Consider the following 21,678-nt stretch of genomic DNA (forward strand, 5'->3'; position numbering starts at 1 on the left):
AGCGGGGGTATAATTAAATTACCGGTGGCCCGCGCTCAGATGGCCTGACCACTGTAAGGCGTTACGACACCGGGGCATCGGGCATTAATTAATGTCGTTTAAAAACATCAGTAAGTACCGGGTAAGGGAATAGAGACAAATTCGAAGTGATTAGTAAGGCTTAGGTGTGATTTTTGGTGTCGTAACGGATCGTTAGTCGGGGGGGATGATTTTTTTTAAATCCTGTGTGACTCGTCAATGGTGTCGAAGGTGGGATATCTGTGCGACGCTACGTAAAACGTCACCTGGACTGACACGCTCGTTTTTAGTTTTAAGTGGTGCCCTGATAATCAAAACCACTAGGCTTTTAGCGGTAATGGACGAGTAGACGAGGAGACGACTAGACACGTCTGCCAAACCAGAAGCCGGAGTGTTCCTCTACCTATCCTATCTATACTCCGCACTGACAACTGTGCTGTAACTAGATTATTATCGACGATGCAGCTTCTGCTATCGTGTCAGTTTACCCAAAGAGCTTTCGACCTAGTCCTAAATTTCATCCGTGCTTTTTTCGACTGAATTCAAGGAATCTCAAAGATTGAAAATGTTGACGGATCAGTCTCGTCGTTGGCTTTCGCAACACTTCGGATCCATTATATTTCTCAATACAGTGATGATTTCGAATATTTAACGAAGCCAATTTAAGCATGTCAAATGTTACTAAATCGCTCTAAAAGTCGTGCATTTGAGCAAACGAATGTATGTATTCGAAATAAGAAGAAAAAAAAAATTCAGTCTTTCAGTGGCTCCACGGATTCAAAAAATTCTGTGAGACTGAATGAATTGATAAAACTTGAAGGGTCCTTAAAACGTGGTTATTGGCTCGCCTAAAGTCATTCGGTGAAATAACCGCATTAGTGACAGTAAGTGAAAATCACTTCGAACGACTTATGGCGAACTGACGCGACTTTATTTACCGCAACTCGAATTTCGTAGAAATTTACACAAGCTAATCGAAACGACTTCGTATGGCTTCAAGTCAACTCGCATGACTCAAAGTGATTTAAAGTAAGTTGAATTTGATTTTTCACTAGTTCAAATTTTTGCAGGTATTGAAGATTAAGCTTTTTGATACCATTCCAATTTTCACCGCATTTATACATATATCATTTTTTTTTCCTGACCTCGGTATAGCAAAAGCTTTCCTCATGCTTCTTGACCAGATTCACTTGCATCGACGCTAACGAGATAAAAGCTTTCATTTGATGCGGAATATTATTACATTGATCGTTTAGATCAATAACATTAAGCTGTTCAATTTCTATATGATTTTTGTTTATTCGTGTTCATATCTGACAACCGTCTTATCGTTATTCATTCATTGTTCGTTCGTCAGAGCTTTCAAACAACTTATTTGCAATTCTATTTACGTAACCAATCTTCTTTTTTTGGCACCGCTTTTTTACGCCATTGTGTTTCTATTTGCGTACCGAATGTGATTTTCTAACGATTCTCAACGTGGTTCTTTCTACGTTTATTGTGAGCTTTTATCTCTTTCATCTCACCTCTATGTACATTTCAGAGCTTTTACCACTTGGTACCACTGCTGTTATCAATGTTTATGACGGATATATTTTTATATGTACTCATCTATTCCTGCATCACAGCTAACGTCGTTTTTTCTCTTCTCTCATCGGCGTCTCAGCGATATTGTATGATCTGAATTCGCTCCTCCGCATCAAAGCATATCGACGATTCGATTTCATTCCATCTGCACGCCGTGGTTTCATCACCGCATTTGTACTCTTCTCATTTGTACATTCACCAAGTACTCGCGTTCGCATGTCTCTCATTTTTTCCTGTTTTCATGTCAAAGCCGTCACGTCATTTACAGTCAATAATATTGTTCGTTTCAACCTATTTCTCAAATAGCATCCTCGTCTCTTCTATTCTTTATTTTCTACCGACGTGCGTCAGAGCTTTATCATCAGACTTTTAGTGCGCTCGTGACAGGCATCGTGAGTTTCCTATCCGTTATTATTATTGAATGTATTAATAAAAATGGTAGTACAGTTTTAAATGCTTAAAAAAAATCGGGATGCCAGTTTCTTTGACGATCGCACATAGCTTGGTATGTCCAGCTATGTAAAGCCCCCGGATCCATGCGATGGTCAACATGACCGAGAGCCGTTTGAGTCGTGGCTTTGAAAGTGCAGCTCACGCAAGGGGGGGTAAAAGAATGTGGCAAATTTTCGCAATACGTTTCGTTCGCTGTCGCTGACAGGGGTTGGTTAGTTTTTACCTTCCACGCACGGCGAACCCGCACCTCGACTTCTCGAACCAGCAGCCAGCTTTTAGGAACTTCAAAGAGTCGCGGCGAGGGTGTGGGAAGCGGCTCGAACCACGGCCATCGAACCTTCGAACCTCGGAGCCTTCCTACGTCGTCTGCAAGGAGGAGGGCGTCTCGCCGATTCGCCTCACCCCTTGACCCGGCGCCCTTGAAGGGCTGACATTGCAGCAAAGGAAAGCGAGGAGAACCGAGCTTGCAGCTGCATCAATTGCATTGTTGCTTTCTGGGGGAAGAATATATATATATATATTAATGGGAAAAGCTCGCAGCTCCTCTCATTCGCACCACCAATTCCCACGGAATGGAGTTTCTGTATCATGGCTCCATTTTACCCATTTTTCTTCATTTGACTTCTTCTTTTCGTTTCGATCAAACAACGCGAAAGCCCGTCCACTCACTTTCCCAGGGAATAGCAGATTGCGATTGATATTTTTTCTGAGGCAGTGCGCAAAATCCGATCTTACATAACCAAATGAAATCATTTTTATAATGTAACTGGACACTTGGATTCTCAGACGATCCGCAGGATTGTAGCTTGCGGATTCTCGTACAACTGTATCAGCCTTGGACTCATGGATTGTCCAGAGTATAAATATTGATCCGACGCCACGTACTTCAGACTGAAGCGTACCGACAGTCCTGTTATATGTTATTTCTGACCGAGCCGAGTCAAGGGCGGTATCCAGACGGTATAAACCGAATATGAGGGGGATATTCTATGATCGCATCGTCGACACAAAGACCCGCGTAAGCGGTATAACCAACTGTGCAGTCCTTCCTCCTTGGCGGTCCCTTAATTCTTAGCCTTCTCCTTCGACTCAAGATTGTCCTTGATATTCCTACTGCAGCTTTCAAGTCACATCCATCATTGAACTAACAAATTATATCTAACGAACTTCGAATAGATCGATGTCAGCAGTACTACTAATAAATCGTTGAATTTTCATACTAAACAGAAATATCACTAAATTGATACTAAATTTGCAACCAACGAACTTGATCTATTCCAAATGCAATGCCTTCAACCATTTTTTTCTTTTTTTCGTCCCTGAAAAAAGGACGCGCGTAAGAAATTAAAGCCATAAGTGGTACCTGGAAAGTGGCGATCGTTATCCGACGAAGTATCTCTCAGTTTTGTCTCCAGTGTGAAAAATATCGCTCCTCCTGAAACATGTTCCCGTCGAACCTGCGATTCGGTTCGGGATCGAGGAGGCGGCGGACGAGCCGGATGAGTTGGCGAAGCGTTTTGCCCGGCCAGCAAAAGACGCTTCGCTGGTCGGACTGTGGACTGCAGTTTGCTTCACCGGTTCAATTAACGAACCGAGAGATGGGAGGCGGCCGGAGCAGCCTCCTTCGTTAAGGACCAAGAAGGACCGAGAAGGACCGTCAGGACCAAGGAAACCGCTAATACGCCTCGGCTCAGGCCGGATTAAGCCGAGATTATCGCCGGACTTGAAGCCTGAGCTCTTCCTCGATCCGTCAGGCCGTTGGTCAGCCTCTACGTCCGCTTGCTTAGACGGAGACGGTGATCCTCTAGTCCACTTCGATTACCGCCAGTTCGACTCCATTTAGCTTCCACGATACCGTTCTCCTCTGCACTTTGCGTTCTCGCCAGCAGTGCGCTCTTTGAACGTTATTACGGCTTCGTTTTTGTACTCTCTCTCTCTCTCTCTCTCCCTCTCTCTCTCTCTCTTTGAAACCATTTTTCCTCGACAACAGATGAAGTGTGCTGCGTTAAGTTACGAGGCAGAAGCCATCCTTCAAAATCGCATCGATCCAAGTCCTTGGTTTTAGGATTTGAAAAGTCTGAAACAGTTTTCGAGAAGATGTTTCAGTAATTATTTACACGTATGAATTATTCCTGCTAGAATTATTTGGCTACTAGAAATTTCGGTGTTTATGAAAAATTTTAATTTTCGGTTGTTCACTTGTGATTCTATGACGCAATATAGTAAACCTCTGCCGTAATCAAAAGTCTCATAATTCGATGTAAATCAACTTTTTGCGTTTACATGTTCTTGGAACTCGTTTCATTACAGTAATTCTGTATTTTTAAATAGAAAGCTTGCAAGCTCATCTCTTCGAGTTATCGCGTGCTTTGATAAATTTTTAAATCGAGAACTCCGATAAAGATAAATCGATTCGCGCGCGATGATGACATACCTACAATTTTCCTTAACTAATAGATGATGGAAACAACAGCTAGCATCGTTTTCTGGCTGAGTTGAGTTGACATAACCTATACATACGGACGTACGCGAATAAGTGGCTGTTGCTCTCGCGAACAATTAAACCGCCTACGCCCCCTGACTCACTTATCAATTACGCTTGGTGCAGCTGGTGCTTAGCCCCATTCACATCAATTTTATGGACATTATTTATCGCCACTTCCATGCGACCGTGCCTGCAATTGGCTCACCATAAACCACGTGAAAACGATTAACGTTTTCCGAAAATCCAACTGGCCAAGGAACGACATTGCAGAAGCGTGAAGCACCTCCGGAAAGATTAATTGAAATCAAATCCTTTGCACCGAGGGAATAAATTTTGTCGCAATGACCAGAATTTCGTCTTGCCAATGAAATTTCAGGGTCAACGGACATCCGACTAACCATTATTTTCGCGCAACCAAAAAGTTCTGTTGATTTTTTAATACACGAGTGAAGTTTAGCTGGAGTAGTACTATCAAGTCTCATACCATATGAGAGTATTAAGCCCACAGTGATCGAACTTGTATAGTATACATCGAAATGTTTCGTGCTGATGAAGTTGACTGTCGAACCGACCAAGGTACCTTTTTTCTGTCGCAAAGAACAACCTTCTCCCCATTCGGATGGCAGGTATCGGCAAGTAGCAATTAGTGATAATTCTGGTAAAGCTAGAATCGGATCCCCGTGAATACAGGTCTGGGATTATTTCGAATCTGCTAAGCTGACTCCGTTTAAATCGAGGAGGTTCAGGTTGTAGAGTCGATTACGTAACGCCCTCCATCTCGTCGTTGCAATATTCTCTACAAGCCAGAACGTACCAGAAACCTCTCCACCTATCAGCTACTATCTACGACTGACCTTCCGAAATACCCGCCTCGGTGCTTCGACTGTAGTTAAACCCAAGCACCTCTTCGACGTCTTTGAGGAGAAACGTTCGCATTACAGTCTAGGGATGAGCCCACTACAGATTCCATTGACGCTATCCGATGCCCACTCCTACTCCGATTGATTGCGACATCTCTCCACGAGCCGATGCAACGAATTCCAACCACATTTACGACTCGGAATACCTTATAATTCATAGCCTGGATAAGATCGGGAATATATTGTCACGTTTTTGGTCATTCTTGTGATTTGGAGACAGGAATCGTTCCTACATTTTTTCTCAACTTGTCGGTTGGTAAATAAAACATCCGATACATGATGCATTCGTTACAAGTTACACGTGATAAACTTATACGATTAAGCATAAAATACATTATTGTTGTCCAAAATCCAACTCGTGAACTAACTGTTTGTAAAGATTCAATTTACGGTTATTTGACCTACTTTTCATCGGAATCAAACCCAAGAAGTATACTTTTCGACATAACTTGAACAGTTTCGGTTACAATTTTCAAAATTTCATTTGATCAAGCCTAAATTTGAACCCTTTGTTGACCTGACTGTACACCCCAACAAATTGTAAATCCTTGAATTTTGGAATACTATTTTCAATACAGTCAAGGATTTAAATGAAACTTGAAAATTTATTATTTCAAGACTCATTCGCCCTTTTTTATACGTACGTAAAGAGGTATACAACAGGGAAAGGCAGTAGTTCAATTATGTACTGAGATTTTTCTAGGGTCTTTACCGTGCATTGACGAACGAATTGAAGGATACGAATGAAAGTACAGCAAATGGGTACAAATGTCTATTCGTTCCGAAAGAGTCCCTCGCGACTTCCGAACAGTCTCCATTTCTCCATTTGATTTCTCGATCCTGATTATACGGTGAAATTGAACTACTCAAATGTAATTAGAGTGAATCAAGGTTCAGCCGATTTCATCGGGAATCTTTTTACCGTACATCTCTTTTACCTCTTCTAATTTTTCATTCGATGCACCTTGTACATATACCCGATATGCCTCGTATTGTCGTGCTCTCCAATGGATCTAGAGATGATATAAAGGGGACATGAAAGAGATTAGTAACGAATAATCTGATAACCCATAGAGGCTAGACCCTAGAGAACTGGACCCAGGAAGTGATTCCCCGGCTTGTGCACGGAAGTAATAGCCAACCTCCACTCTTTTGTAGTACTTATACTAATACCTCTTTAGAAGAACGAAGCTAAGTACAGATCATATACCTGCTTTAACAGTAACCATGGAAACCATTATGATATCCAATAATTAATCCTCACAACGTTGGCAACTCGATTGCTCTTTCTTTCCTTCGCTTGATCTTGCTTCAATGTATTCCGATTTGATACTTCGGTACTGAGTATCTCCGAATTTTCCATTACGATAATTACGAATGTATTCGGTGAAAAAGAGAACAAGACACGAACCGATGGTTCAGTACGTAGTCTGACATGACGATAATTATACCGTGCCTAATGGTTCCCTGTCCAATAGCTTATTTTCGCGGAGGCCCTACGGCTGGTTTTCCGGTAAGAGTATTTCTCTTCGAAGATCTCGAAGTATGTGAATCGTGGGACCGGATATAACTGGCCTACCAACACAAGACCATTACTTTTTCTCGAAAGCATCGGAAATGATCATTTATCTCGTTCAAAAGTTTCTCTGCACAGACGTTTCGACGCGCCATATACCGTTGCAGTTTCTCCACGATAGATCGAAGCTCAGTTCTTGGTTGTTTTCAACTCACCCTGATGCCAAACTAGGCAGGTATCGTATAACTTCAGAACCAAGTCTCGCGCTTTTTCATCAACCAACACGATACTTGTCTCACTTTTATACCAGTATCTCTCTTACACTTTTGGCGAAGTGGAAGATTTTGAAAACGCTCATATTCGAACCAACTCGAAATAGTTTTTTTTTTTTTTTTTTCGGAAAGAAAGAAGTAAACAAATTTAAACTGATTGCGAGAGAGAATAAGACTCTTGAACAAGACGGGATAAGATACGAAAATGAAACCTTGTAGAATAAAAAAAAAAAATTAAAAAATAAAAAATGAAAGAATCGATGCAAAAGCAAGAAGGGCAAAAAAAAAAAGCAAGACGTATTATCCGCGATAAATCCAGTTATTACAGGGGAAAACTTTCCTCTTTCTCTAATATTTATCCGTCATTTTCTTTGGCTAAAGTTCTGGCACGATCTGTGATCGCCCTATTAGGATCATTCATTATTTTGTTTCACGGGGGGGAAAAAGTTGGATCATCGACTCTCGGGTTTTCCGTTGGATGCCGAGGGAGGATATCCGGACACGTCTCCCCTGACTCTCAGGGTACTACTACTACATCCACCTCTCTCGTCCTCGTCGTTGTTATTGATACTCCATAGCAAAAGTTTTCCATTCTCTCGCTGTAGGCGAGATCCGTTGTCAACCATACGGATAAAAACATATTTGCCCTTAGTCACCGAGTGCGCAAACATACGACTGATATACTCACACACACAGTCAAATGTCTACAAACTTATCGTACAGGCTCATTTCTCATTTACTTCTCGCCAACTGTTTTTCCCGGCCATATTCCGCCTCCCAAAACTTTACCACTGAAAGACATCGCTCGTCGCGACTCTCTCTCTCTCTCTCTCTCTCTCTTTTTCTCTTCTTCTCTTTCTCTCTCCCTCTCTCGAGTTTTTGAACCGAGAAAATTTCGGCCCACATACTGACTGTCCTCTTATTCTTTTGTTACTTTTCTCTATTCACAATTTGAAGAGCAAGAAGTAGAAATGAGAATTTCTCAACGAGGAGTTGCCTTTATTTCTATTTTCTCCCTGATGCGAGTTCTCTTTCAAAAATGATTTTTATTCCGCGATCGCTCGCACAGTCAACTTTTGTACCGAACTAACAATACAAAAAATCTCGTTATTTCACCGTCGCAGAAAAGAAGGTGACGTAAATAAAGTTCGTCAGAGCGAAAACCCGTACGTACAATGGAAAATCGGACGACCGCGCTCTGCTTTATCTGTAGTTTTATAATCTGTTTCCGATTGTGAATTTCTCTGCATTAGTTCCCTTCGAGCTACACTATACAATGCATTAATGGCCAAGCTATCGATTACTGTTGTCAATCCTCGAATGACTGAACGGAATTTTATCGTACTAATTCTTATTCGTTTTCCGCTTTCAGTTGGCAAGTGTCAACGAAATGGATACTTCAAGAAAGGAGACATCCAGGAAGACCGTTTGTCTGCTTTGGCTGGTCTTTCTTGTCGTCAGCGCATCGGCCGAAGGCACTTTGGAAAAGCTGCACGAAGGTGAGTCCTCATTTTTAAATATTGTATCACTGGAACGAGTTTATTTACAGAGTCGTAGAGGCGGTGTATTAATGATCTTAAATGATTTTTTATACTCGGAGCATTTATTAGTCACGTCATTCGGACAGTCAAGAATAACTACTCGTTAACCATCTTTTCACACACAAGTTTTATGTCACAGCATCAAGTCACAATCGAATTTCGTACAATTCGAGATTTCAAAACACTAATGCGAAGAAGATGAAAATATAGATTCAGAAATACAAAGCGTTGCGAAGTACCGAGTTGTAAAAGAGTCATTAGAGAAAAAGGAAGAAGCAATCTCGTTTCTTTGGAAACCGGTCCCGCTTCCCTGCAGCGCCAAAGTATAGTTATCGAAAAGTTCCGCATGTAGATGTAAGAAAGAATAAACCTCACATATATGTGCAGGTTGCATCAGATCGGCGTCTTTTAATGATAACCTGTCTCAGATTTCGGGCCTAATAAATGGCTGCAGAAAGGTGGTAATAGTTGAAACTCATGCTAATTAAAATTCCGTTGAATCCAGCAAAGATCGGTCCCAGAATCACGTTCTCGAAGCAATGGCTCTTATTTGTAGTCACTATTCTCTCAATTAACTTCTTCTTAATCGCTTCTAGGAATCCTGTTCTTCACTTCTGTACTTGGGAATGTATTCCTCCAGTCTCGAATATCACTCAATTTATATTTGATGAAGCGAACGGAATTCACGCGAGGTCTACACGCGTCACCACGTTAAACGAATCTAAGTCATACTCGGCATCGTCGTGCGTGAGTGACGGCTCGACATTTGTCAGTGTCAAATATATCAGGTGAATGTGTGTATACCTGATTATACATTACGCGATACTAAATATGGAAATTATATGGAAATAACTCCAATTAAGTTACCGAAAAACGAGACGGATCTACATCGCAACTATTACACGCATGTAACGCGTGTCGTCGAGTTCTTTTTTGTTTTTTTATTTGTTTTTTTTTTTTTTTTGTTTCACAGACCTCTCAGACCAATCTTGACTTTAATGATCAGTTACGTCAATTAATCTTGTCCATTTTTTTTTTTCTTTTCTCTTCCTAGAATCAGAATCATTTCAAGTGACGAGAAGGTGAAATCATTTTAATAATACCGCTGATAGTTTAATCCGCATTCATGCGATGACTGGAAAATCTTGTCAACTGCAAAACTTGTGCAGAAACATTGTAAACGATTCAATGACGTCGTGTTTCACTGATTCAAAGATTGCGTTTTAACGGAGATGGAGACAATTCAAGCACGTAACTGGTCCTACGAGTAATCAGCTTTCTTGATTGTTTCCAAACGTCGATCTTGATTGTACACGTGATAAAAGTTTACCTTGACAATCATCACCGAATGCACGAATAAGACAGATTGGAGGGACAAAAAATTGAATAATTTGAACGAATCACGCGATCGCGTAAAAGTGCGGCGATCGTCAGTCAGTCGGTGAGTCGATAGGCTGGAAGAGTAATTGCTTACGGTGGTAGGAGACTGCAGGTAATTCTTGGCGCTCGTGACACCGAGATAACCGAGGTATAACCCGACATCGGTGCTCGTTGCCGGAGGCAAGGCATAAATTTTAAGGCGTCCGTCATACCCACTTAAAGTTGACTTATAATATAACGCTGCGCCTGGTCCCATTATACTAATTCAAGATCGCCTCGAGCCAAACACGAAATCCAGTCTGCAGCTTCGCGCTTCTCTCGCTTATAAGGACCACCGCCAGACGGATGGACCCGTTCGCAGTCTCGCTTGGTATCCAACGCCTTATGATCCGGCGATAAATTACATCAGCATAATAGAACAGCCCATGAATAAAGTTATTCAGAATTTTCGAATATATTCGGGCGAGGGCGACTTAGAATGGAGCTCGGTGAGTCTGATCCGACAATTTTCCAAATCTCGTCTCTGTTCGCAGAAATTGTTTCTGGTAAAACGGGGTCAAAACGCGGATTCGATTGTAAAACGACATCGCCTTTCAAAGATGATTCTTACACAATTAGTGACAAGATATAACGTCTGCATTCCAGGCACTCTGACAGTCGTATCAACTACGGTTGGTTATTTAGAACGAATGAATAAATTACTCACGCGTAAACGCTAAGTCATGTTTGAACTGGGACACTGGCCGGAAATGGAAGAAATTATTTGACGAAGATATGCGGAGAGACTTGTCGACTAGCCGTTGAAGCAACGATTCACTTTTGTCTATTATTGTGCCAGGATATCGTAGATTAACTAATTCGTTGAAAAAAAAATAAATACCATGTCACTCACGTATGTGATAATAGTTGGGATTTTTCACTGTAGATCATGTATGAACTAGTAGTTGTTTGTCGTTTTGTCTCGATCGAAACGTCAGCCGTTCAAATAAATAATGCTGAAGGTCTACACCCATGAAAACTTTAATTCTCATCTAAATTTGTGGTCTAAAAATATTACATATTTATTTACTGAAAAAGGGAAGATTTTCTTCTGCTAAGGAATTGAGTCGTAAAAAATTTAAACGTAAGACTTCGACTGTCGCGTTTCTTTCAATTCCGTTACGGAATTTCGTTACCGTTAAAAAAAATAAGTCTAGAAAATTGAAAATGGCAAAACTACGTACTGGCCAAAAACAAATTGTCAGGTTATATCAGACGCTTTGAATCTCTACTGCAGGGGTACCAACTCAATTCTTAACCCATTGAGTCACACATTATTGTGCCGAGTCAACTTTTACAATAAAATACTATTTGATAGCTTTTGAGATCACTAATTACGAATCCGAAGACAGATTTAAAAAATTCAAGACGGCGGATCCAATGCGGTGGACAAAAGTTCAAATTTAATCAAATCCGGTCATAAAAACTGTGTACAGTGGTTTTCGGGGTCGCTGATTACGTATTTGAAAATTCAAGATCGTGGATCCAGCATGGTGGACTTGAAATTGGAAATTTGTTCGAATAGTGTACCAGTACGCAGGTAATTATCAGTCACGAAATTCATCTCGCTTCGAATTCGGTGAGATTTTCTCACGCGGAAGCTGACCGCCTCTAATGCGGAAATAAATATGTTTCAGCATCCGACTTCCTCGCGGCACCGCATTATCTAACACTGCCATACGAGCGTAGATAGCGCGGTTATCTACACCGGCTTTCCGCCCGATAATTGGCGATAACTCCTCGTCTGCTTCAATGCAATCCGCCTTCTGCCAGCTGCAACGTCGACCGAGTCTTGTTCCTACTTTAGAGTTTGAATCGGAAACCGCGACTTGTTTCCGGCCTTGTGTGGACATTATCGAATTTCAGGTGAATTCGGGTTGGTTGACTCTGGTTTTTTTTTTTTTTTTTTCCTTTTTTCTTGGAAATTGGAAAATTAACCTCGCGATTGCAACAATCTTATTCTCATTCGCACCCTTCAATGTCAAATATTCACGACAAAGTATTATCAAAAAAACACGATGTCCGGTAAAAAAGGAATCGAAAAAGGGAATGAAAAAATCACCGTTTGAGAAGTGAAACTGACGTGAAACGAATTTTGTTCAATGATTTTTTTCTCCTGATATGGGTAAAAGGAGAAAATCGATCACCCAAATGTAGGAGGCACTTCAGTTGCGACTGATTTCAAAAGAATCATGATACAATTTTGTTTATTTTAGATACCAAAATCGTAGCGTTTAGCCAATTACCCTGATCAGTAAATCAGGGCACATATTTATTGTAAATGCAGTTTCTTCAAATTGCCTAGAAAGAATTAACAGCCTTATTAACGACCAGAGTTTTTGGTTGAAATTAGTTGAACATCTTCTAAACCTATCTTCATACTTGACTTCAATCAAAGTTTCTGAATCACAGAGTATCACACATTTTTTTTTCTTTAAATCCGGCCCAATAGTCATAAAAATAGTCGCTCTTATCCGTTTCATAATAGTTTCAATGGCCTAAAAGATGCGTGTGAAACTTGTGTTTTGACATCTGGTTGTATAAAACATCGAATCGAGTAACTCACACCTCAATTTGCATCATGAAATTCGTTCGAAAGTCAATGAATTACATATTTGATGTGCAGAAATGTTTCATACCTCTTTTTGTCCCACACCGGGTTCGAGAGACTTCTACATATAATTTTTAAGTAGATAACATTAAAAAAAAAAAAAAAAAAAAAAATCGCATACAGGTCGATTCGCACCATGTTCCAAAACCAACAAAATCATCGCATGAGTGAAAATTCCATCCTCAGCTGATATTCGATGTGGACGAATATCGCGATATGACAAAGCATAACTTTTGCCCGTTACGAGTGTAGGTACGGAAATGCGACCCGGCGGGGTAACTGCACCGGATTCACCCGATATTTTCACCGATTTTCAATGAGCCTAGCTGTCTCTCGTCGAGGGTGGAGGGGTGCAGGTTCGACCCTGCATCCCTCCGGAGTTTTTCCACCCTTCGAAATCCCGACCCGGCATCCATCATCCGAGAGAGGAGGAAATCTCGGTATTTGTTGGGATCTTGATCCTCTCGTCGCAGGCGAGATCTTCTTTTTATCCATCTTCCTTGGTTTCGGTACCTCCTCGGCTCTCTGTCTTCCTCATAATTTTTCCCTCCATCTTCCCTCTCTTTTTCGTTGGGCGCCAGAGGCGAGCGAGCAAGGTTCTCCCGAAGAACTCACATTCTCACGCGTCGACACTCAATTTTGTTTGATTTGTGATCCTACCAGCGCCGTTCAAGTTTAGCCCGTGAACCAGACGCGTGGGCGGCTGCAGGAAGACTTCGAGCTCACCTGAGACCTCGGTCTGCATTTTCTTCGCTCGTATACCTTCCACCTTCGTCCCACAAAACGGCGACTCGGTATTACCTTGTGACTTACGTACGTACCTCGATGTTATAAATTGAAGAAGAGAATATTTCGATACGTGGATATAAGGTGTGTACCACCTCTTTACCTTCCAGAGTTAGTTCAACCATGAGAACGTCGCTGGCAGTACTCTCATCATCATTCCTTCCCGTCTTCGTAACTGCCTATTTCAAAATTATAGTGTAAACTCAAGCACGTAATATAACGTCTGCTGGAAAACGTTGCTCCGAGCTCGGTGCATGTATATGAATACTGGAGTTGCCACACGATTGCCGTGAACTCAACTCCCACGCATCGTATTCAGAATCGTTTCTGTGCGATCAAACCCTCACTTTTAGTGGACACTAGACTCCACTGACCATCAAAATGCTACTTTAGGTTCGAATAATTTATCCATTCGGTGAACGTCACTGGAGAGCAAATAATTTTTCTTCACCGACGTGGTATTTTTTTTTTTTTTTTTTTAGTTGTACTCTTTTCTTCGTCATGACTGATTTTTAAACGAGTGCTCGTCACTGAAGAATCAACGTTACTTGTGATATTCGCATTTGGGATTTCTTACAGATTGAGAGGTATTCGATAGAACGAATATTCCTGAAGAATGAGAAGGATTGGATAGAGTTCGGATGCTTTTTTGACAATCTATGCTTTGTGAGTTTAAATTGAAACGCATTCACCGATTCCTCGAGTGTAGTATAGCTCAAATGATACGCACAAATACTCTGGCTCGTCTCACCGATAATATACAATTTATTGTTTCCTAGCAACGTCCGCCGATGAAAGTTTCCAACTTTTTATCCAGCAACTTAAAAGAGGGAGTACCTTGCTCCCAGTGCATATGTACGCAAATAAGTAAACGGATATGAATAAACGACTAAGAGGCTAAAGCGACGGTTGATCAATATGGCAAGTCGTCTTTATGAGATATGAATTCAATTGAGAGTTATTCCTCACGATAGTTGAGACAAGTTATTCTTAATAATGGTATAATTATTGTGTTGCGCTGTATAATGTAGATGATTTTTCTTTATTTATTAGAAAGTGGTGGAATTTAGGGCGAAGGATATTATTTCGAAGAGTTCGAATTGAAACGTTGAAATCCGATTAAATTGTTCTTCTTGTTCCTGATTCTCCGCCTTGGAACTCGACTTTGGAGTTTTTGCCTAGTGTCAGGTACGAGAAGCGAAAAATTTTTCGGATACTCTGATTTTTCAGAAAATCAATTCCTCGATATTTTCACACCCGAAAAACGATCGTGTAAAAACGAAATCAAAAGATTCTGGGGTGGTTCACAGACACTGATCGAATCTATTAAACCCACGTGATGCCCTGATGGAAAAGCTGTAATTGCAGTACCGGAAGTTAAATTGATCTGAAATCTCGCTGCGGATGACTGGTGCATAATTGGCTGCGTCCGGAAATCAGTCTTGGATCAGTTCGTTGTGCCTAAATTTTTTTTCTCACATTTTACTTTGCCAACCGCAGCCTCCGTCTTCCACGAGGTAAGAAGACTTTGCTCGGTTAAATCGGCTGGCAATTTATCAAAAATCAGGTTAGGTCACCGGAGCAAAGGTGAGGACGGCGGGGGATTCAGAGCGATTCCAGCGCCGCGACGCCCGGCCATATTGACATAATGAAGAAACTTGGTCGTAAAGAAACGCGAGTAAAAAATTTCCACCAAACTTTCCCAGCGAGCGGCGAAAGAGAAAGAGACTAAGAAAAAGTGATGGGAGTTTTAGAAAGAGAGATACGGAGAAGCAAGGGCGGGAAAAGGAGAAGGAAAATTGCCGGCCAGCTCCGGGGTAAAGTTTGAAAATTCGTTGAGGCGACGCCAAGACGGCTCGCGTCACTCTCCCCGATTCTGTCTGTACCGAGAGGGGGCACAAAATGGCAGCTCAAGTCACGTTTGTCTTGCGTTGGTCCGCGGGGTGGTTTCCAGGGGTGGTTCCTCAGGTTCCTCTTAGTTTCTGTTTGTTCTTTTGATTCTTTCCAGTCACCTCACTGCCGCCTACTTCTCCGGTTCCCTCACCTTTTACTCCCTTTTCTTCCATTTTCTTACCGCACCGCCACACTTCTTCCATAACCTTTCTCCCTCCTTTTCGCCAACGTCGCCACCCCGCTTCTCCTCTCCCTTCCTCCCTCCTTTCCTTCTCAGATTCTTTCGAAAACTTAACTTATTTAATTTCCGCCTTCGGCCGCCGCCGTGTCACTCCCTATTTTCACTTATTCAGCATCTGGTATGGGTCCGCGTCGTCTTTTCTTTTTGCCGCACGTACAGCGATCGACGAAACATTCTGCCGTCACGTTGAGAAAGAAACTGAATTATCAGCATTTAATGTTGACGTGTACGAATGTTGTTGACTTCATGTTTCCAAAAATACTTCATTAATTTCGCACTCTTGGTGACTTTCGATAAATTTCACCGCACCGTAAAATCTGATAACTATTGAGAGGCGAATTTCGAAGGATCGTGAAAATATCGGGTTCACAGATTGATAAAAATTGCTGTCAAAAAAATGAGAAAACAAATAATCGTTCAATGAAGCAGTTTTAAAAGCTATGAATAAAATTAACCAAATTCAATTTGACTGAAACAGTTTTCTTCTTTTTCAATTTTTTACACGAATGAAATTTTGAAAATGAGGCATCAATATTTCATAATAAAGTTTGGATTGAAATTTTTTTTTTTTTCTTTCGAACTACATCTTTATTCACACTCTGTCTAGGCAGACAATAAGTTGAATATTTTTTACATACCTTAGAGTAACGTGTAGGTAAATCTCCAGTGATCAGTACCAATAAACTCTATTCACAAATTTATACATCAATTACGTATTTTCTGATCCACTCAATTTTTATTCACACTAAGTGTTTGGATGAGTAGTTTTGCGGTTAAACAAGTTTAGTGTTTGTATAATCGATCCTCTTATCTTTGGGAAAAAAATTTCCACTTCTTGTTTGACCGATGGTATATTTGCGTCTTTCTTTATTATCTCGTTTGGTACACACCACAATACGGTCAATATGTATCTCAGAGTTTTGTTCTGGAATCGTTCAATTATTTCTATGTTTGACTTTTGCGGTAGTTCCTCTCAGTTGGAAGCCCGAAGATCGGATAGAGGTAAAATGAATATAGAAACGTTGACGTTGTAATCCGTAAAAGAAAAAAAAGAAAAAAAAAAAAAAACACCCTTACTTTTGAATCACGGTATTGAACACACACAGAAATTATAGCAGCTATTCCTTGAGTGATTTAGGTTCCCTGTTTTTCAGCGTCACAGAGCTCTTCCGAGCTTTTTGCAACACGTTGAGCCGCAGTTGAAAACTTAATACCGCGTCTGCAGTTTATTACTACGAAACTCCAGGTGGGTAATTGTGATTTTTTTGCAACCCTATACAGAACGAGGAAGAAAATACGGGGATGGATATAGAATTGCAAGTTTTAACAGCGAGTTGCATATAACAACGAATATATGGCGTGTTCTTGCTCTTGTCGTCGACTGCATACTTGAGTTGCAAAGTGAAATATCATGCGACACAATCCTCTCAGACCTTCGAAAAGTTATTCTTAGACACTGGTTGTGGCGAGTAATAGGCGTAATCAGATCCGTTATAATATTATACTCAATCCAACACGAAAGGTAACATCAGAATCTCGTTTTAACAATACACGCAAGGCATTGTGTTTTGTCAGTTAGAATTTACGATTTTATCAATGCTTGCCGAGTTACCAGCAATAAAGGAAAACAATTTCAAAGTTCGAAGGGAATGGTGTAGAGATGAACGAGATATTGACTGTACTTAAATGTACTTGGCAAGTTTTTGAAATTGTCTATTCTAATTTTGACAAAGGTTGAAAATTTTAATGAAATTTATTCTTATTGAATGAAGATCGTTCGACTTATCTTAGAAATCTTATCTAAAATCTTAGAAAACTTCTTCGAAAAAATCTAAAGTAGAAATTTCGCAAAAAACTTTCTTTCCATTTCCAAACACGAATACAAAATCGTCGCAGGTACTTATTTATTTGTAATAAATCCATTAAAAAATTACAATACTCAATTGTTCCAAGTGTTCTAAATTATTTCGGTTACTGGTTAAACCTGAATTTCTGACAGCTCAGGATTCATCGTAAGAATTCCAGTAATAGTTGAACTTGTAGCATTTATAAATTAATAACATCATTATTTCAAACGGTTCGATGTTTGAGGCCTGATAACTCCGAAACGACTTACCTTACGCAAATCTTTATTCCGATCTTTTATATCTTCACACTGATTCGTTTTCGAGCAATAAAATTCTAAATTTAAAAGAAAATTTTTACCTGTGTTATTTAAATGGGAAATAGAAACTTGAGAATCGCCAACTCTAAATATCAATATTAAGAGCTCGTATTTTGCCGCGGTCATTTTTGAGGGACACTCGGAAGATTTTTCAATGTTCTTCAAAAAAAAAAAGAAAAGATCGGTTTTTTTGAAACATTCTAATATATAATCCATTCCTACGCACTCTCTGGGCGCGCAAGTTCTGAGATGAGAAAGAAGATTTTCGTCGACCAAACACTTTCGCAATAACAACCCCTAAAAGGCACTCGAGCAAAATATCGTGCCCAATCTTCGGCCCCTAACCCTAACGTACACATTTCGTACGAACAGAGCGTCCTGACACGTGTGTAATCCGTTTTCCCTCGAAAACGACTCATTGATATGCGTTCGTTTGATTGGATCGGCGAGTCCGTTCCGCTCTGTCGTCGCGCAGCATTCGTCCAGTCGGACACCCTCGTCAGCCCCAACCTGGTTAGCTGTTTCAATTTCCCCTTGGCGTGGAGAAGAGAAAGGCGACCAAAATCCGTCTCTCTGCCGGCCGATAACACTCGCGTCCAATGCGCGTCCTACCGTGTCACAGATATCATTATTGCCACGCTGACGCCCGTTTTACAAACCGTTATCCATATTCACCTGCAACTAACTGCCGCGATCGATTTTCCTTGCATCACCTGTCCGACCGTGCAGATTTTCCGTGAACGGCTTCCAGGATCTGGGGCGTGGTGAAAATTCCGAAGGGGCATATCTCAGAAATTTTCTGTAAGAATAACCATGTTCAAAATCGATTCTAAAAAAAACAATTCGCGTTAGCTAAATCGATGAATCATTTTTCCTTCGGTCAATTGGTGAATAATTCTCAGCAACCAAGTACAGGAAAGTTCCGTGGAAGCGTGTTTGTTACCTAAAATTTGTTTCTTAAACGATGATAAATATCCAGAAAAAATATCAACTACATGGTCGACTTGATCAGATGAATCCAATTTCATTAATTTTCGAATTTCAGCCAACTCACAAGTACCAACCGATCGAGTAGCGAATGAAATTTCTCACAGCTAAGAGCTGCTGATGAATTTAAATCCAGAACTAGATCGCGTAAGTCGTTGGATATAAAGTGGTTTGTAAACACGGGTATGAAATGAGATACAATTAGGCCCGACGATCATTATTACGCTCCTGAACCGGTTATCCTGCAGTCTAATTTGACGGGAAATTTTCTCATTCTCCCGTCCTCATTTTAAGTTTCTCTATTTTCCCTCGCCTCTCTCCATATATGAGGGGTTCGACTACTTCCGGTCTGATGATTGGGCGCAAATGCATGCACGAGGACTTTGCATCCCGGGATCCAATTAGTCTTAATTAATGGGCAACGCTGCGGTGGCTGCAGGTACGATGTCTTACCTAATTGTACCAGCGGCGTAATTCACACTCGTCGTACGAGGGATAATATCAACCCTTACAGACACGCGATACGAATCCTTCCGCATTAGCTGTCTCGATTTCTTGTCTCTTGGACCATCGTATTCGATGAAACTTCCCAGTTATGATGTAGAACTTTACGCGGTATGCCGCTTAATACCACAACACTCTGCGCTATCGCAGACATCGATGGGAAGAGAGGGATGAATTCAAAGAAGTTTCAAAGTTCCAGATAAGTGGGGAAAAACTTGACGGAGTGCTTTGGAGAATTTTTAAATCAATATTATATTACAGGATACTTGTCACAGGATACCGAATGTTCAAGAGAATTATGAATGTATCAATTGTTTGATAACTATATCTGTAAAAAAAAAAAAGATTAAAAATGTGATAATGAAGATCTTTCTGATTCAACCTAATGTAAAATATCGAGATTCGCGTACTCGATAGATTGCTCTTTATTTTAACCTGCAAATTCTTCAGACAATCCTCGTAAGAAGGGTGAAAGCCGATTCAGTCTTATTTGAATGTTTCAAATCCCTCGACTATACGTAACTACTTGAGACAAAATTTTAATCCTCCTTCGAACAGTTTCAAAACCGACACTCCCTGGGAGGGAGAAATTTTAAGAATTATAACTCTATAAGTATGACGTAAATATTGTCTCTTTTGACGGAATACATGAATTTTTTATTATAATGTAGAAATACTGAAAAATCAATTCTTTTTTTATCACAATTCAAAAGTAGAACGTCGAAGAAAGTTTAATGACGTGCAACTCGTAAAATGAATCGACTTAGAGCAATTTGAGTTTCAGCTCTTGGCTTTATTATTTATAGCTTCAAGAAGATTTTAGAATTTTTTCATTGAAAGTAATAACAAAATGGGTGGAATGGCTTATATAAGCAGCGAACGACTCCGAACTCGAAGGCTTCTCCGGTGGTGCATCTCCTAACATTACTGGCCAGTTTCTAACAGAGAGAAAAAAAATTTCAAAACTGAAAACGTCTTTTCGGGCTCGAGCTCGTAGTCCAAATGTTACAAAAAATATTTTCTCAAACATATTCAATTATGAACAAAAAATTTCATTCTTCGGCCAAAAAATCGTTTGACAATTTTTTATAAAACTATTTTGGGACCAATATTCAAAAATCTAGCCATGAGCTCAAACCGATGAACACAATCTTTAAAGATCGTATCAAAATTCTAAGTCGAACGGATATAAAATACACGCTAAACGAAAATGGTCTTGGATTGTGTGAATATTGAGTAAATATTTCTAAATAATTTACTTCATATTCTACATGCCTGGGTATTCGGGTATCACTCGAAGGGTGAAAAAGTAAATTTGAGAGAAAAAAAAAGGACGAGTCGGTTGCCAATTGCACAATATGAAATCAATGTACGTCAAGTAAATTTAACATTCATAATTGTGTTCAATGAATTCATCAGGCTTATCTCTGTTGCGGAAGTTGGAAAAATTGGACACCGGTTGAATATGAAAATGACGACGAAGAAAGTGGAAAATCGGACAAAAAGTATTCACACCGCGAGATAAAAGACGCGAATACTGTAAATAGGAATAAAGGTATCTAGGTACACCTACACACACGCGCACGTGCATATATACAATATATATGTCATGCGGTGAAGAAGAATTATTATTTATTCCGAAGCTTTTGCGTAGACGAAGACGCAGATACGGTTTGCGAGGCGTTTTCCATCTACCTTTATCGGAAAACGTTAGGAAGAAGGACGTTACCGCTATCTTGACGGGGTGCCGGTGCTTAAGCGTTCGCTGAAGGACGAGGAGCAGAAAGGCGGCTAGAACCAGAGGAGTGGTAAAAGGTTAAAAAATGTCGAACCGGGGGAAAATAAAAAACCGCCCCGTGCACCACCGCCCGACTTTATCTCCGTTCGAACTAGATGCGAGCACGAGAGTATCACTTTTTGTTAACGGGACGCGGAAGAGCCGCAGCTGACACCATTATGCCTCGATATTACACGCACGATGTACCATCTGAATACAAACCTGATCCGATATGCTCGATATCGTGGTCAGTGATTTCAGTATGTGAGGAATTTTTTATTTTGATTTTTTTTTTCTCCTCACTCTCTCTCTCTGTTTCAAGCGTTTTTACTCCGTTTTGAGAATTGAGAAACATTTTTCAACATGGGCTCGTGAATGGAAGATAATCGACATAAAAAAACGTCGGATTCAGGCCTCTTGAGACTCCTGTCAAATTAACCGGCTCACTTCAATTAATGATTCGGTATTTCCTGAAAGAGTTTTTTATCGAGACTAGAATGAACA

At 40.5% G+C, this 21,678-nt stretch overlaps 1 protein-coding gene across 1 annotated transcript in view; it reads left to right on the forward strand.

Annotated features, from left to right (window-relative positions):
* LOC124182358 (semaphorin-2A) overlaps positions 1-21,678 on the forward strand; it is a 272,031-nt gene that overhangs the window by 113,204 nt on the left and 137,149 nt on the right. Inside the window, exon 3 of the mRNA XM_046569506.1 lies at positions 8,624-8,750. Coding sequence (XP_046425462.1) covers positions 8,624-8,750 — 127 coding nt within the window. The remainder of the gene's footprint in view (positions 1-8,623; positions 8,751-21,678) is intronic.

Source organism: Neodiprion fabricii, chromosome 5 (genome assembly GCF_021155785.1).
Source record: "Neodiprion fabricii isolate iyNeoFabr1 chromosome 5, iyNeoFabr1.1, whole genome shotgun sequence".
NCBI lineage: Eukaryota > Metazoa > Arthropoda > Insecta > Hymenoptera > Diprionidae > Neodiprion > Neodiprion fabricii.